Source organism: Nomascus leucogenys, chromosome 22a (genome assembly GCF_006542625.1).
Source record: "Nomascus leucogenys isolate Asia chromosome 22a, Asia_NLE_v1, whole genome shotgun sequence".
NCBI classification, from domain to species: Eukaryota; Metazoa; Chordata; class Mammalia; order Primates; family Hylobatidae; genus Nomascus; species Nomascus leucogenys.
This window is the reverse complement of record NC_044402.1, coordinates 53,353,186-53,372,573: the sequence shown is the minus strand read 5'-3', so window position 1 is coordinate 53,372,573 and position 19,388 is coordinate 53,353,186. Positions and strand designations below refer to the sequence as shown.

Sequence of the window (19,388 nt, the reverse complement as noted above, 5' to 3'; positions counted from 1 at the left end):
AAATGCTCATCATCACTGGCCATCAGAGAAATGCAAATCAAAACCACAATGAGATACCATCTCACACCAGTTAGAATGGCGATCATTAAAAAGTCAGGAAACAACAGGTGCTGGAGAGGATGTGGAGAAATACGAATGCTTTTACACTGTTGGTGGGAGTGTAAACTAGTTCAACCATTGTGGAAGACAGTGTGGTGATTCCTCAAGGATCTAGAACTAGAAATACCATTTGACCCAGCGATCCCATTACTGGGTATATACCCAAAGGATTATAAATCATGCTACTATAAAGACACATGCACACGTATGTTTATTGCGGCACTATTCACAACAGCAAAGACTTGGAACCAACTCAAAAGTCCATCAATGATAGACCGGATTAAGAAAATGTGGCACATATACACCATGGAATACTATGCAGCCATAAAAAAGGATGAGTTCATGTCCTTTGTAGGGACATGGATGAAGCTGGAAACCATCATTCTGAGCAAACTATTGCAAGGACAGAAAACCAAACACTGCATGTTCTCACTCATAGGTGGGAATTGAACAATGAGAGCACTTGGACACAGGGTGGGGAACATCACACACTGGGGCCTGTTGCGGCAGCAGAGAGGGATAGCATTGGGAGAAATACCTAATGTAAACGACGAGTTAATGGGTGCAGCACACCAACATGGCACATGTATATATATGTAACAAACATGCACGTTGTGCCACATGTACCCTAGAACTTAAAGTATAATAAAAAAGAGAGAGAAAAATAAAATAAAACAAAATAAATAAAATAAAATAAAATAAAATGGACTAAGGACCCAACTAGACATTTTCTCAGAGAAGACATACAGCCAACTAATAAATAAAGGTGCACAACATTACTAATCATCAAGGAAATGCACCTCACACCAGATGGGATGCATTCAAAAAGTCAATGGATAACAAGTGTTGGCAAGGATATGGAGAAAAAGGAACCCTTGTACACTGTTGTTAGGAATGTAAAGTAATACAGCCATTATGGAAAACAGTATTGTGGTTCCTCCAATAAATTAAAAGTAGAACTACCATATGATTCAGGAATGCTACTTCTGGGCATATATTCAAAGGAAATAAAAATCATTATATTGAAGAGATATTTGCACTCCCATATTCATTGCAGCATTATTTACAATACCCGGGATACAGGAATAAACTAGGTGTCCATCAGTGGATGAATGGATAAAGAAAATGTGATACACAGACACACACACACACACACACACACACACACAAAGAAATATTATACAGCCTTAGGAAAAGAAAGAAATCTTGCCATTTGTGACAACATGGATGAATCTGGAAGACCTTAGGCTAAGTATAATTAGCCAGGCATAGAAAGACAAATACTACATGATCTCATGTATATATGGAACCTTAAAAAGTTGAACTCAGAGAGCAGAAAGGTGATTACCAGAGGTTAGGGGGTGGAAGAAATGGGCAGAAGTTGGCCAAAGGGTACAAACTTGCAGTTTTATAACAAATACGTTATGGAGACCCAATGTACAGCATGGTGACTATAATGTATTATATACTTGAAATTTACTAAGAGAGTAGGTCTTACATATTCTCATCACAAAATGAAAAATAGAAGTAAGTATTTGAAGTGGTAGATATGTTAATTAGCTTGATTGTGGCAATCATTTCACAATGTATACATATATTAGAATCACACATTGTAACACCTTAAATATATATAATTTTTATAATTATACCTCAATAAAGCTAAAGAAAAGAAAAAAATAATCTGAGTAGTCAAGAGAAATTCAACATCCCAGATCTCACAAATGCTAACTACTCATTGAATTAATTCAAGATGGATTAAAGACTTAAATATTAGACCTAAGACCATAAAAACCCTAGAAGAAAACCTAGGCAATACCATTCAGGACATAGGCATGGGCAAGGACTTCATGTCTAAAACACCAAAAGCAATGGCAAGAAAAGCCAAAATTGACAAATGGGATCTAATTAAACTAAAGAGCTTCTGCACAGCAAAAGAAACTACCATCAGAGTGAACAGGCAACCTACAGAATGGGAGAAAATGTTTGCAATCTACTCATCTGACAAAGGGCTAATATCCAGAATCTACAATGAACTCAAACGAATTTACAAGAAAAAATAAACAACCCCATCAACAAGTGGGCGAAGGATATGAACAGAACTTCTCAAAAGAAGACATTTATGCAGCCAAAAGACACATGAAAAAATGCTCATCATCACTGGCCATCAGAGAAATGCAAATCAAAACCACAGTGAGATACCATCTCACACCAGTTAGAATGGCAATCATTAAAAAGTCAGGAAACAACAGGTGCTGGAGAGGATGTGGAGAAATAGGAACACTTTTACACTGTTGGTGGGACTGTAAACTAGTTCAACCATTGTGGAAGTCAGTGTGGCTATTCCTCAGGGATCTAGAACTAGAAATACCATTTGACCCAGCAATCCCATTACTGGGTATATACCCAAAGGACTATAAATCATGCTGCTATAAAGACACATGCACACGTATGTTTATTGTGGCACTATTCACAACAGCAAAGACTTGGAACCAACCCAAAAGTCCATCAATGATAGACCGGATTAAGAAAATGTGGCACATATACACCATGGAATACTATGCAGCCATAAAAAAGGATGAGTTCATGTCCTTTGTAGGGACATGGATGAAGCTGGAAACCATCATTCTCAGCAAACTATCACAAGGACAAAAAAGCAAACACCGCATGTTCTCATTCACAGGTGGGAATTGAACAATGAGAACACTTGGACACAGGAAGGGGAACATCACACACTGGGGACTGTTGTGGGGTGGGGGCAGGCGGGAGGGATAGCATTAGGAGATATACCTAATGTAAATGACGAGTTAATGGGTGCAGCACACCAACATGGCACATGTATACACATGTAACAAACCTGCATGTTGTGCACATATACCCTGGAAATTAAAGTATAATAACAAAAAAAAGAAATCAAGGAATAAATTCTTAAAAGTTCATCACATTAAGGTATGACTTGTGCAATAAAATTCCAAGGGTGCAAAGAAATGCTGCTGTTGTCTACTGTTGTCATTTACATCTCATATTTCTTGGGAAAAAACCTCTTCAGTAACAGTCCACCAGAACACCAGATTTAACCAGTGCAAGAAGCTAGCCTCAATGTTAGGAATTTAAGGGTACACAGATAAGCAAAATAAAACTACACACCATAAGAAGGGAGGAGAATTAACATGTACTCAGCACCTACTATATGTTAGTCACTCAGGTGAGCATTTTTTTCATTTTATTAATATTTAATATCTACAAATAACCCTGTCAACCACACAAAGATGAGCTACCCAAAAATCCCTCCCTGGTTGTCCAAGGCCTCCAGTAGCCTACAGGTTGCTTTGGTGCATATTAGGAAAAGGTGTTCCTTCCTGCAAGTGAATGCAGCCCCACCCCGGAGACACTGCTGGGGATTTCAGTTCCCTTAACCCTTTGTGCAGTGAACCAACCTATATAATCATAGCACACGTGTCCTGAAGATATATGAAAGGCATCTCACTCTTAACATGTGTAAAACCCAAGCCCTAATCCCTTCTACACACTGGTGCTAGCACCTGTATTCACCTAATTGTTCAGACTATCTACCTTGGAATGATATTTAACTCCTTTCCTACTCTCTTCATCCAATCCACCATCAAATCCCATCTCTGATGCTTTCAAATTATACTCCAAATCAAACCACCTTCCACCACCATGAAAATCCTTGCCCAAACACCAATATCTCTTGCCTCCTACCTTGTTTCCTTGATACTCCTCTTGCCTTCTTATAGTCTATTCACCTCACCACAGCGAGGGAGATCCTTAATAAGCAGCTCTTAAATGCATAAAGTAATTTACTATTGTTATCCCTAATTTACAGAAGAGAAACTTATGCTTAAAAAACATTAATGACTTGCCCAAGGCCACAGGACTTGCAAGTGATGACCTGGGTAGGAATTTAGAATTGTCTAATTCCAAATTTTAGGCAGTCAGAGAGTTTATTCTTATGTAATTTAGTAATATCTTAATTTTTAATTTCCTGTTTACAGATCTTTAGTGTACAAGCCTACAATCTTAGTATCTTTCTAATCTGGGCTCCCTTGCATTCTTAAGGAAAAACTTGAATCAGTAAACATTTTATTGTTGTTTTAATAAGTCATACTTTAAAATTCATAAACCCAAATGACTATTTCTATGACTTTCCAGTCCCCCTAACATAATCTATAAATCTCAGTCATCCTAAGTTTCTAGGTTCCCACGCCCTACTAGTCTTCCCTCTATTATTTCTAGACATAGGAATATAAATGTACTGGTCAACTTGAGACTATAGAAATCTTCTGGCAGGAAGATATTAATATTAGGTAAGGTCATTATGTTAGTTTAGGTACATGAAATTTAGTACTCAAAGTTTAGTTTAACTTAAATATATCACATATAAAAGCTGCCACGGTTATTCCAAAATTTTTTTGAAATTAAATTTATTCTTAGTATTTTTCTAGCGAATGTAAGTGCAGCACATGAAAGTTTTTATAAGAAATTTCAAGTGCAGCATATTAAAGTGTTCAGCATCTCAGTGGTATTTTCCATTTTTGTGGCAACTCTATTAACATCTTGATGTATTTTCCCTTTTTTTTTTTTTTTTCATTGAGACAGAGTCTTGCTCTGTAGGCCAGGCTGGAGTGCAGTGGCACATTCTCGGCTTACTGCAATCTCCGTCTCCCAGGCATAAGCAATTCTCCTGCCTCAGCCTCCCGAGCAGCTGGGATTACAGGCATGCACCACCACGCCCGGCGAATTTTTGTATTTTTACTAGAGACAGGGTTTCACCATGTTGGCCAGGCTGGTCTCGAACTCCTGACCTCAGGTAACACACCCACTTCGGCCTCCCAAAGTGCTGGGACTACAGGCGTGAGACACCGTTTTTAAAATCCCCATAGAACCATGAGAAACAAGAAACATTATTATAAAGCAGAGAATGTGTTTTGTACTTAATTCCCATCACAATGACTGCCAAGTATGGAAGGAGAGCACTCATTTTCAGAAAAGAAGCAGGAAAAAAAATACTATTGTCTTTACATTTCTGAGTAGATCTTTAACTATACTTTAGTGAAATATCAAATGATATTATGATTCAACATAATTTAAATCAACTACAAAGCATCAATATTACTATTTACTTTTATACTTTTATGAAAACAACAGTGATAACATGACTAGTTTTTCATGTAATTTGCTTTGTCTCCAGATCTTTTAGAAAGTCTGTTTCCATGACATCACTAAGAAACAAGTTTTAGATCACAGGATGCACATTCAGTCGCAATCAATATGCACATTTGCATTCATTATAATTTGCCATATTGTCACTGAACTTGAACTCTCAGTCAGCTGAGTAAATATTTTGCCATTCCTTCTTTTATTTGACCTCAACTTACCTTATAACTATACATTCTTCTGTTTTAATGTTTGTATGTATAGTTTATTATTTCTTCTCACTACATGTATTTACCTTAATTAATCTTTGCCTGTTTTTTTTATGTTATTAAACTTATAAATTAAGCCATGAGGAGATTTTGTCTCCAGTTTCTTGCCTAATTGGATATTTGAGAGTGTTGATTGGGTAATCCTCTGTAGTGATACCAAAACTACAGAAATAGAATATCCAAATTGATTTTTCTTTCGTTTGTGTTTTCAGAGGGATCCAAAAGAGATCACAGTAAGTATTATCTTGCTTCTCAACAAAAATTTGCTTCTTATTAGCAACATTTCCCTAGATTGTAAATGCTTTGGAGGAAAGAGAAATCCTGTCATATGACAAGTCATATGAATACTAAGCAATAGATAAAGTTTTCTAGTGCTGGTTTAGAATGATCTGGCTGGGAGAAAAGGAAAACAATAGAAGAAGTGATGAGCAAGAGAAAAGGAAAGTAATAAAGATAAAAGGGAGAGAGAGAGAAGAAAATAGAGAGGGAAAAAAGGGAGGGAGGTATTAAGGCAGTAGGAATGGCATCTGCCTACTAAAAATTAAACCCATTTTTAGAGATGGAAAGCATATGCAGTAGCTGGTGGGAGTGGCCGTCAGTACCCATCACCAGATCAGTGATGACTCCCAGGGCCTAGACTTCAACTCCTGAGAAGGGGGTGACAGCGACTGAAGCTGATATGTAAAGATTAGGGATCCAAATTCTCATGATTCACCTCATGTTTTCTGTGTGTATTTTAGCACCATCAGCCAACTCTCTAGGTAAGTGCTTTGTAGTTTTCTTTCAATTCCACTGTCATCTGGTTTGCAAGCCCTATTTTTTCTGTATTTTTTCTTTTAAGAAAGTTTTTAAAATTAAGTATAAAAATAATTAACACTTGTATATCCACAACTTAGATGTGACAAATTGATAATATTCTTGTCATATTTCTCAAGTTGTCATAGACATATTCCACTCCCTTCTTCCCAAAGGCTTATTAATATATTTTAAATATTTAAGTCTATTTACATATATTTATAGTCTCTACCTATCACTGAACAAAATATAGTATCTTTTTTTAATGTTTAATTTTACAAAAATGGCATCTGTCCGATAGTATCATTACGATTTCCATTTTTCTCCCAAAATGTAGTTTTGAAATCCAGATTATACACTTTGTTGAATAATATTCCACCTTATGAATATACAATATTTTTCTATTATTTCTCCTACCGATGCGTTCTCAATGTTTCCAATTTCTGCTATCACAAATAATGCTGCAAAGATAGTCCTTAAGTAGATGGAAAAGAGTTTATCCAGGGTACATACCCTGAAGTAGGATTAGTGTTCACATTGTATATGAGCATTTGTGTAATTTATGCATATTTTAAATTTTACTAGCTATTAATTAAGCTCCTTGGTAGTTACATAGAGGCATACAAAAATAAATAAATGTTTCCAATTTCTCTGCATTAGTAACAATCCCAGATTTTGTCATGTTTTTCTATTATTGCCACTTGAATACATATACAATTTTTAAAATCTGCATTCCCTGCTCACTCCTGAAATTGAGTATCTTCTCATAGGTTTACTAGCTAGTTAGGCTTCACCCTATATAAATTGCTTGTTCATTTACTTTACCCGTTTATCTATTAGTTATTGATCTGTAGGAATTCTTTATTATTATGAAAGATCAACTTTTACATGTTATGTTAAATATTTGCAATTATCTCATCCAAGTCTGTCTCTTAGCTTTAAATTTTTATGCTGTCTCTTGACTTTTAGAAGGCCTCTACTCACTCTCCCCCAACACCACACAATTTATTGTAATAAAATTTGTCAATCTCTTGTTTTCTTTCAGAGTTTCTGCTTTTTTGTTTCTTTGGCCTTATCTGGGTATCACAGAGATTTTATCTAATACTTTCTCTCAATAGTTTTAAAATTTCCCCTTCTACATATAGGCCTTTATTCCAAATGGGGCTTTGTTAATTGTTTTTTGGTTTTGGTGAGTGATTTTAGAAATAATACAGGTGAGATCTAATTTTCCTTTCATCTGGAAAACCAACTAGAGGGATTTCTTCTCCTCTTGTTCCAACTAGATTTATTGACTGGTGCATTCTTTCTCTGCTGATTTGTAATGCCATCTTCATCTTATATATTTCGTTTTTCCACGGATTTTATTTTCTGTTCCAGTGATCTTTTGTCTTTTACTGAACCAATACTACATTGCTTTCACTACTAAAACTTTATAACATTTATTATAAAAAATAGCACATTATCTTTGTTCTTTTTCAGAAATGTGTTGGCTATTCTTTGACCTTTTCTCTTACATGAGAATTTCATAATTTCTCAAAATCCATAAGAGTCATATTAGGATTTCATTGAAATTTCATTGAGTCTGTAGATTAATTTGTAAAATCAATTATTCCCATGTATTAACATGGTTGCCTACTATTCAAATTTTCTCATATAATCTTCAATAATGTAATATGATTTTCTTCAGAAAGGTCTTGCATGTCTTTTGTTGGATTAATTCTTATACACATACTTGCTTTTTGTTTCGGATGTGAATACTATCTCTCTATATGGATTTTACAAATAATTATTGTTGGAATATAAGTTATATGTTGTACATTTGAGAGTAGATTTTGTATCTAGCCACCCTGCTGTGCTCTTAGAGTTCTAATAATTTTCAGATTCTCTTGAATTCTATATGTAAAAAATCATGTCTTCTGCAAAATCTGATAATCTTGAGTTTCCTTTTCCAATTCTTGAAACCATTTTCTTGTCGTAGCTTGGGCTATGTATATCTATGGGTAAAATTCCTTCTCTTTACTTTTGCTTTATTTTTGTTCCTTTTTCTAGCTTGCTATATGAAACTCTTAATTAATTTCCAGACTTTCTCATCTTCTTTTTTTATTTTATTTTTATATGGGACACCACGAGTTTTCATGCCATCCTTACACACGGGCCACGCTAATCTTCTCTGTATCATTCCAATTTTAGTATATATGCTGCCAAAGTGGGAGCTCTTATTTTCTGATATAAGTATCTAAGTAACTTCTAAATGCTGCTGAAACTCATATCCTCATATCCAGTCATATCCTCATGACTATTTTTTGCTTCCATTCTACACTGTCTGATATTAACATTGTTCTAACACCTTTGTTTTAATTAGTATTTGCCTATTTTTCATCCTTTTATTTTGAACCTTAAGAGTTTGTTTTTGTCTTGTGTCTTTTTTAAATGGCATATTGCTTGACTTTGTTCATATTAACAATGTAAAATTTTCTGTTTCCTAATAGATGAATTTAGTTCATTTTATATTGTGAAATGTTATATGTTTATCTAAATGTTTCCAATTTATATTGTGTTTTCAACTTACAGTACTATGCTCTGTTCTTTCACTTTTAAATCTTCTTTCCTACCTTCTGCTAGTATATTAGATTTCCTTGTTTCTTTTGTTTTACTTAGTGTTTTTCTGGATTTTGTTTTATGTATCCTGATATTTGTAACATGCATACTATTTAATTTTTCTTTAAAACTTAAAGATAATCAGTATCTTCTTCCAACACTAGATAATAACCTTTATTTGACCATCTTCCCCCCAAACTATTCTTTCCACATTCTCCATCTTGTTTGTGGTATTCTTTTTAAAGACAAAATAATCATTTATTTTTCACAATTAATTATTACTTAGACTTACAACAATATTTCAGCATTGTTTTTGCTTAACATTATTTGCTACATCCTGTGTCTTTTCTCTTTTATTTCTTGCCTAAATACAATCCTTTACTGGTTCTTTAAACTCTACATGTATGTGAAAAATTTTCTAAGCCTTCATATGGCTGAAAATAGCTTTAATTCACCTTCAGTCTTAAATGAAAATTTAGCTAGGTATAGAATTGAACATTATTTTCCCTCAGTACTTTGAAGATTTATTCCATTTGCTTATTGTTTATTATTTATTATAGTTGATAAGAATCTATTACTAGTTTGATGTTTGTTCCTAAGTAAATATATTTTCAAGATTCTCTTTATTTTTGTGCTCTGCATTTTAATTATAATGTTTATAGGTGTGAGATTAACTTTTTATGAGTGTGAGATTATCCTGAGCAGGATAAATGAAGTGAATCTCATACCCACAATGGAAAATCCCAAATGCTTCCATTTATTCTGAGCAGGATAAATGAAGTTAATCTCACACTCATAAACATTGAAGAGTTTCCATTCTGTGGACTCAATCTTTCTTTAATTACAGAAAAATTTAACTTTAATTGCTATGAATTTTGCCCATATTTATATCTATATCTATCTAACAACAAACTGTAGTCTCTACTTCTAAAATTACTATGTATGTAAAGATTTTCCTTCCATCTTTCAGATCTTGCAACTTCTCTTTTATATTTCTCATCTGCACTGATTTAGCCCCGGATCTTAAAATCTCAGTGGTTTTCCCTAATAGAATTTTATTTCTTACTTATGAGAAGTCCAAAACAAGAATTCTAGATTGGCAGATGGCCCTTCTCTCAGCAATGTCTTAGGCACTCAAATTCATCTAAACTAATGACTCCACCACCTTCAAATAATGGCTTCTAAGTTCATCATGTTAGTCCACATTAAGTGAACAGAAAGAAAAAAGCTTGAAGATCATGAGTGGATGACTTTACAAACAAGCCTGGATGACTTTCATATCACTTCTAACAACATTAGATTGGCTAGAACTCAAGCATATAGCCACACCTAACTACAAGGGAATTTTGGAGAAATAGTCAACCATGTTGTATTAGTTTTCTATAGCTGCTCTAACAAATTACCACAAACTTAATGGCTTAAAACAACACAAATTTATTATCTATCAGTTCCATAGGTTATAAATCTGTCATATATGTCTCACCGGACAACAATCAGGTTGTCAGCTAGACTGCATTCTTTCTGGAGGTTCTAGGAACAAATCTGTTTCCTTGCTTTTTCAGCTTCTAGAGGCTGGCCACATTCCTTGGTTCATGGCTCCCTTCTTCTATCTTCAAAGAGAACAAAAATGAGTCAAGTCCTCACATCACACCATTCTGCCCTTCTTCCACTGTAATACCTCTTTCTCTTACTCTCTTTTATCTCCCTCTTCCACTCTTAAAAATCTTTGTGATTATATTAGGCCCACTCAGATATACCAAAATCATCATCCTATTGTAAGGTCAGCTGATTAGCAACTTTAACTTCATCTGCAATATTAATTCCCTTTTTCCATGTAACCTAACATATTAAACAGGAAGATAATCCCAGGTTCTTACAATGCATGAGGCCTATGGCCTTGATTTCTGCTGGTGATCAAGTATTTAAGCCTCAGTCCCCCAACAAGGTATCACATGAGTGGTGAAACTTCTCATTCATTACCAAGAATATGGGTTCCTTCTTGATATATTTTTCTTGAATATATTACTTCTCTTTTTAGTTTTCAAGCTCAGCCCTACTTTATAAACTTTAAAAAATACCGTGTTCAAAGTAATCACTTAAAGGAGAGGATGAAATATTCCCCTCAATAGCAAGCACCCTTTCAGTAAGCCCCGAGGTTCTAAATACTTTCACTACTTTGACTCTTTAGCTTCTAATATTATTCAAGAACTTCCTGATTTGGTCTCTTGCTATTCTTCATCTCCACAGGGCACAAGTGAGTTTTGGAAAGTGGAAACCCCTGTTGAAGCAGTTAGGTGGTAATTGTTTGGTGTAACAAAAAATCTTTTTGAACAAAGGGAAAAAAGAAAAAAAATTAAGGAGAGAGAGGAAGAGGTGGAGGAAAGTTAGAGAAGGAAAGAACAGAGCAGCAGCATCACCAATGAAAGAAGACTTATAGGGACAGAAAAATGTCCTTAGATTGAGAAACTAGCAATCTCCAAAAATATTTTTTATTCTCTTACCAAAATTGAAAGACAGGTTGCATAGATCTTGTAGTCCCACCTTACCACAAAAGTATTGCAATCCATACGTAGATATCCAGCTGCTCACCACACTGCGTTGCAATTTATACCAGGAAATGAGTTGTGACTCATTTCTATCCTCTTTCCCACGACCTTTCTGCAATATAGTGTCTATGGCATCTAAGTTCTCCCTGGGACAAACAGAACTCATTCTTCTTTTGTTGTGTTTTATTTTAGCACTGTCTCGATCAAGTATTGGTAAGTTCCTTTACTTTTCTTCAATTCTGCTGACATTTAGCCCCATTTAATCAAGAGGATATCTTCCTAAACTTCCCAGACTTCTTCGCTGCAGCACAGCAGAAGCTTAAGCTTCACATTTCTCCAATTTCTTTGTTCTCCATAACCAGACACTTCAATAATCAGTCAAAAGTAAATGCAAGTTTCTAGTGGTTTATTATGATGACATGAAGAGAGCAATTTCCAAACCTGAAGTGTTGGAAAAACAGAGTAAATAAAGGATAAGAGCAAGAAGTTAGTAAGGAAAATAAGATGAGGATGAAGATAATATAGAATGAGGGATAAATGATATTAGCTGTGTCCTCAGAATTTTAAAGCTTTACATGGCCAGCAGGAAAGGGCAGCTTTCCCTGAGGCATCCCCAAGTCAGGCTGGCAGCAATGGAAGAGATGGCTAATTCCCTATCTCCCTGAGCTGCAACCAACACTAAGGGTTTGGTGCTCCCAGGCGTTCCTGGTTCTGATACTCATTCCTGCCCTGTCCCCTGCAAAAAAAAAGAAATGGATAGTTTTTGAGCCAGACAACCACATGAATTTTTTGTTTGTATTTACCTTTAGGAGAGCAAGGGGGGAAATTTCGTATTTCCAAATTCTAAGTCTCTTTAGTGTGTCACAGAACTAAGGAACATTCCCTAACCCTGCTGAGCTCTTGTCCCTCACTTCCTTTTCCTTCCCCATCATTGAGCATTTTCTCTAAAATTAATGAGACCTTCGAAGAATGAGAAGTCCACCAATTAAAGAATAAGGAGAGGATTAAAATGGTTTTAGCTGGCAATCATAGTTTCAGCAAAACAGTAATAAATTCATTAACTTAGGAATAGGAGGGAAGAAGAGAGATGTTTGTGAAGAGACCAGGGAACGGGAGTAGGGGACAAGGAGAGGGTTGTAATTAAAGTAAGTCATGTTTCTTGACTATTTACAGATATTACACATGAGGAAAAAATGAAATTTAAAGATATTATTTAACTTGACAAAGGTATATAGCTAGCAAAAGAGTAAAACTGAGGTTCTAAACACTGGCCTTTGGACTCCAAGTCCTGAGGTTGTCCCACTACCCCCAGGACATCATTAAATGTATTTACTCTTCCAGTCCAAAGTATTGTTTGGAAATAAAATGTTTGTTCCAAGGAATTTAGAAAATCATGCATATGTTAAAAATATATTACTTCAATTTTTAAAATGTAATTTGAAAATCTTAAAATGTAAATTAATATAAAATATCAGAATTAGTGTGCTAATCCAATACTGTGCCATAACCTTATCCCATGAATAAGGCCGTTTTGTTGTATATACAACTGTTAACAGGTGCCCTTAGAAAGCTATCAAGCTCAATATTTTATTACTTTTATAATTAAAACATGTTTTATCTAGTTTTACTTTGTTTTCATCTAACTTACGGAAAGGGTAAAATATTTGGGAGTTGAAACATGCTAAACAATAAACTCAAATCTTCAGCTTCTTCAGCAAAATCTGCAGAGGACCCATGTGAGACAGGCTTGCCATAAAAACCCTCCAAAGGGAAAATCATTTAGAGCACTGCAGCTGCTATACCTAAGACAATATAAGTATTTCATAGGCAGCATAGATTCTAGTGAGGTAAGACAGAAAATAAACACATAAGCAAACAAATACAATGATTTCCCTTTCTAGATAATTCCTACTATGATTACTAGACTATCATAGTAAATTCTACGGAGAAAACAAATTAAGATAATATGATAGAGCAAGACCAAGAAGTGAAGGCCTTTAGCTAGGAGATTAGAAGAAACTTCCCTGAGGAGATATCTGAACTGACTCTGAATGGCGAAAAGGTGGCAGCCACATGAGGATCTTAAGGAAGAGTATCTCAGGCAGAAAGAACACCAAGTTCCTGAGAGGGGAAGAAGAGTAGCATGTATGAGAGATTGCAGGAAGGCCAGTTGTGAAAGATGGTGGAGGAGTTTGAAAGGTAGGGAGAGGCCAGATCACAAAAAGTCTTTTAGAATAAAATATGGAGAACAATTCTGAGCACCACAATAAGCCACTGTTTTCATCAAGGAAGGGATAAAGCCACATTTATGCTTTAAAAAAGCAACCCTGGCTTCTGGTAGAGAATGAAATGGGAGAGAATGACCATCATACTTATTTATGATGGCAAGAAGGAGAGAGGTACAGAGTAAAGTCTCATCTGTGCTTCAAAGACAACAGGAGTTTCTACTAGAGAAGACATTGTTTGGAAACAGCAATGGCGAGCAAAAATGACATTTATTTACATTCAGGCATGTATATGGGTATGGATTTTTTCTAAAAAACAAGGAAACAAACAAACAAACAAAAAACCAGACATCACAGCCTCAACAACAGAGTGAGACCCTGTCTCTACAATGAATAAAAAATTAGCCGGCATGGTGGTGTGCGCCTGTGGTCCCAGCTACTTGGAAGGCTGAGGTAGGAGGATCGCTTGAGCCCAAGAGGTCAAGGCTAGGGTGAATTGTGATTACGCCACTGCACTCCGGCCTGGGTGACAGAGTGAGACCCTGTCTCAAAAAAAAAAAAAAAATCACTAAGAGGGCTGTAAGAGACATGGTTTTTTAAAAATGTTATCATTTTTAATTGACAAAATTGTATATATTTATCTTATACAACATAATGCATTGATATATGTATACATTGTAGAATGACTAAATCAAGCTGTTAACATATCCATTTCCTCACATACTTTTTGTGATGAGAACACTTAAAATCTACTCTCTTAGCAAATGTCAAGTATAACACATTATTAGCTATGATCACCATGTTGTACAATAGATCTCCTGAAAGTATTCCTTCTGTCTAACTGAAATTTTGTATGCTTTGAGCAACATCTGAGATACAGTATTAAAAAAAAATTGAGATAGAATCTCATTCTGTTACCCAGGCTGGAGTGCAGGGTGCAACGTCGGCTCACTGCAACTCCACTTTCTGGGCTCAAGCGATTCTTGTGCCTCAGCCACCCAAGCAGCTGGGATTACAGAAGTGTGCCACCATACCCGGCTAATTTTTGTATTTTTAGTAGAGACAGGGTATTGCCATCTTGCCCAGGCTGGTCTTGAACTCCTGGCCTCAAGTGATTTGCCCTCCCTGGCTTCCCAAATTGCTGGGGTTACAGGCATGAGACACCACACCCAGCCTTGAGATACAGTATTTTTAAAAGACAGTCAGGCACATTAAAGCAAGATGGTGAAGAAAACATTTGGAGAAGTTAAAGATATAGGAAAATTTGCTGATATGAATTTCAGACAGCATGGTGTGTTTAAGGGAGTAAGGAGAGGTGGAAGGAACATCCAATTAGCAATTATAAAAAGCATTATGATAATAAGCATCCTTAAGATGAGGATTGTCTTCGGATGGTGAGTAAATTAAATGAGGATATGACACATTTTGGGATTAATCTCAAAGGATGATGAGTAATTAGTTATATATTTAACTGAAAGATGCATAGGGCCACCAGGAAGCTATTCATCCCTGAAGCTCAAGATGATGCGTGGTCCTACAGAATGGATGAGGCCCTCTTGAGAGATAAGTCTCATAGGCAATTCACTGGACTGTGGTAACTTGAGAAAGGGCCTCTCAAACCGGAACCTCAAAGGACTTGATCCTATTATTTCCTTGAAAATCTTGAACTAGCGTAGTGCCCAAGATAGAGGAGGCTGTGGTCCCTTACCTATACATGTATAAACAGATAAGGATTGCAATCTGAAATGATGATATAATAATATGTGTTGAGCATTATGCTCCAGGCTCTGTCCTAAACACTTTTTCTTCATAATAATCCTAGAAAGTAGATATTATTATAAATCCTATTTTTAAAATGAATAAACTTAGGCATAAAAAAAAAACAGGCAGAGTAACACAGCTAGTAAGTAGAGGAACAAGGATTCAAACCCAAGCATTCTAGTAGTTGATGGCCCATTGTACTTACTGAGACCTAATCAATGGTCCCCTTTCTAAAATGATTTCAGTGAGAATTATATACTTTATAAACCAATTAACTCAGACTGATGTGGATTTTTATTATTATTCCTCAGTGCCAACTCCAGGAACCATATTTCAGTTTATTTTCTATTTCTCAATTTAGGAAAGGGAAATTAGAGCAAACAGATAATAAGAAGGGAGTACACAGGAAAACTAAGGAAAGTTTAATCAAGACTAAGGTCCTCCAACTCCTCAAAGCAAGTAGAGGAAAAAGAAAAAAAAAAAAAAAAGACTAAGGGCCAAGCATGGTGGCTTACACCTGTAATCCCAGCACTTTGGGAGGCCGAAGTAGGAGGATCCTGGAGGCCAGGAACTCAAGACCAGCCTGGACAACATAGTGAGGCTCTGTCTCTACAAAACAATTAAAAGAATTAGTAGAGCATGGTGGCATGCCTGTAGTCCTAGCTACACGGGAGGCTGAGGTGGGAGGATCACTTGAGCCCAGTAGTGAGAGGTTATAGTGAGCTATGACAACCACTGATCTTCAACCTGGCAGCAGAGTGAAACCCTGTTCCCCAAACAAACAAACAAACAAACAAACAAAAACTAAGGTCTTCCGAGTTCCCTTAACAGTTTCAACCTTTACAAAGGCTGAGAAGAAAAGGAAAAGGGAATCACCTTCTCTGCTCATCGTCAGTCTAACATGTCATTCTGGGCCTTGACCACACCACCAAAGTATAAGATGCCTAAACAATCCATGAAAAAATCACACTACAGCTGGCATAGAGGATTTGATACTCCCTGGGGAGGGTAGTGTGAGGGATTTTTTTTCTGATCTTCTTTTCAAAGGGGGATTAACGCTGATGCTTTTAAGCAATTGACGTGCACTTAGAGATGCGGGTATCTAGCACAATTTACAAGGGAACTGAGCAAGTTCTTGGTTGTTTCAGTACCATAAACCCTTGTTTGTCTAGGGATCTTGTCCTCCTTATTTGCCTCTTTCTAAGCAGGCCCTGTTTCTAGAAAGTCAGCCTTTTTGCTTCTCCTACCAAAACTTACCCTAAGGCTAAAAGGCCCAAGAACACAGGGCTTTAGTTTGTGAATTTAGTCTCATTGAATCATAAAAGTTGAGCAGAAGAAAAATTATTAAACCCTGTCATAGATCAGTTAAATGCAGTTCCAAAAGATGGTTAGAATTATCAAACTTTGCATAGTCACTTAACAGTCAATGTAAGACAAATAAGACTAATGCCCAGATTTTCTCCACTGAATATAGTGAGGGTTCATTCTATGGTAGCTTGTACAAATTACTATCAAAGTTAATATCATTAAACCTTCTACAAGCCTTGCCCTAGAATTTAGTTTATTTTACAAGACAAACATTTTAGAGCTGAACAAAAAGAACAGAAAAAAAAAATGCTGGAGAGGGAAGATGGTCAGTATGTTAAAGAAAAAAAAATTTAAGGAATATTCAGAAAGAAGAGAAAATTGTAAAGAATATGAAGGAAAACGTGCTGAACTTAAAGTCAAGCAAACTGGAAGCTAAAACTGCCTTTAATTTTTTGCATACTCAGGCACAGCCCTTCCCTTTCTCAATCTCGGTTTTCTTTTCTTATAAAACTAGAACCTTTGTAACATTGCCTTTCTTTGGTTCTTGAGGCTATCACACTAGGGAAAGAAGACTCTCCAAATTGAAAAGATGAAAGAAAGAGGGAGGGAGAAACGGAAAAGACAGGAGAAAGGCGGTGAATGAAATCAGAATATTGGAAATAGAGTAAAGCTGAATATTCCCCTGAAACTTTCACTCCTGCATAGTGTCTAAGGGGGAAAAGACATGGGACCACTTTCAAGTGTGGCCACTTTATGAGCCTACCTACAGGGGAATGGAAAGTCTAATAAGTTTCCATTAGAAACTTTCCATTAGGTCCGATCCATGGGACCACACTTTATGAGCCTACCTACAGGGGAATGGAAAGTCTAATAACCTGAGAGAGGACACGATTTCTGGGAAGAGTTTTGGGAAATTGATGGATTACTGAAACTTTAGACTGACTTGAATAATTGTTATTGTTCTTTAGCTTTACCTCGAGGATCCATGAGTAAGTTTATCTTCCTGTTTCAAACTCTGGTGTTGTTGGGCTCCTATACTAGGCAGAGGACTTCTCTCTGTCTTAACTATTTCCTGTTTCCTGCTATGTCAGGGTGACAGGGCTTAAGACTCATAATTCTTCACCTTGTCCTTCATTAGCCATCTTAACTGGATCATGCCCACCTTTCTCACCTTTCCCCCTCTCTAAGACAATGAGACCTCTCACCTTGCTTAAGCAAATTATTTCATTCTTGCCTTTGACCACATCCTCTCACCCCCTTATTTCTTCAGAAGTCATTGCTTCTCTCTTCTACATCTTTAAATATTTTCCTTCCTTTAACTGCTTCTCCTTAAGGTATAGAACAGGTTTGATTTTCTTCCATCTCAAACAGATCCTCCCTTGACTATGTCCCTCTCTAATCACAGCCTACCTTCAAGGGAGGAAATTATGCTGTTCATTCTAACTGTAGGCTTAGGAAAAAGTTATTGCTCACTTCTTATCTGAACTATGCACTATTTCTCCATGAATTGAGATTAATAAGACCTACTAAAAAATCACTTTTAAAATAAATTTGCTTGTTAATTATTTTCAATTTACAGAGGACTATTGCTTAGCAGTTAAGCATGCAGACTCTAGAGCCAGGCTAACTGGGGTTGTATCCCAGCTCCCTACTTACTATTTGTTTGAACATAGGCAAGTTATTTAATCTCTCATTAAAATTTCAAGTCAGTTACATAATTAATTTCAACAACCAGTTGAAAATTAATCAAATACAAGAACAGAGAAGAGGCTGGGCACCATGGCTCACACCTGTAATCATGACACTTTAGGAGGCTGAGGCAGGTGGATCACCTGAGATCAGGAGTTCGAGACCAGCCTGGTGAAACCCCATCTCTACCAAAAATACAAAATTAGCTGGGCCTGGTGGTGCGTGCCTGTAATTCCAGCTACTCGGGAGGCTGAGGCAGGAGAATTGCTTGAACCCGGGAGAGGAGGTTGCAGTGAGCTGGAATCGCAACACTGCCCTCCAGCCTGGGTGACAGAGTGAGACTCCATCTCAAAAAAAAAAGAAAAAAAGAACAGAGAAGTGAGGGAAGCTGGAAAAAATGAATGGAGAAGGGAGGAAAACCAAAGAGGTAAAGTTTAAATAAACCTTCTGGAACTGATTTGAATTGTCAAAAAAAAAAAAATGAACACATTTTCTAAATGAAGGGAAGACTGTGACAGGAATGAGGAGCAGGGAAGTGAGGAAATCAGCAAAAAATCCAAAACAGATAATCCTGGCTGGACAGGGTTTTTTTTCTGATCTATGTGCTTTTCCTACAAAAGTTCTCATACTGACTATTACATTTGTGGTTGCATATTAGGGTCACATTTCCTACTAGCAAAGTTGTTTCTTGTTCAAAGATGGAATTAAATATATCATATTTCATTATTTTTTCTAAAAGGTATCAAAACTTCCAGATGCTTCACAATCTGAACAAGTTTATTACTCACAAGTTTTAATTAAATGTGATCCAACCAATACCTATCCTTAAAATAACGAAAAGGAAGGGATTCACTTGCCTATCCCAACTCAGGCCACAAACCATATGATGCTGATCTCAAACTGCACTGTTGTTGAAGTATAGA

The 19,388-nt window shown here is 36.2% G+C and overlaps 1 protein-coding gene and 1 non-coding gene across 2 annotated transcripts in view; one reads left to right on the top strand and one right to left on the bottom strand.

The window, feature by feature from the left end:
* TSBP1 (testis expressed basic protein 1) overlaps positions 1-19,388 on the top strand; it is an 81,056-nt gene that overhangs the window by 9,770 nt on the left and 51,898 nt on the right. The window contains exons 7-9 of the mRNA XM_030802820.1: positions 5,756-5,776; positions 6,284-6,304; positions 11,606-11,695. Of these exons, the coding sequence (XP_030658680.1) occupies positions 5,756-5,776; positions 6,284-6,304; positions 11,606-11,695 (132 nt within the window). The remainder of the gene's footprint in view (positions 1-5,755; positions 5,777-6,283; positions 6,305-11,605; positions 11,696-19,388) is intronic.
* Positions 8,446-8,554, bottom strand: LOC115832566. Its single transcript, XR_004028097.1, has one exon. It is a non-coding gene; the product is annotated as a U6 spliceosomal RNA (small nuclear RNA).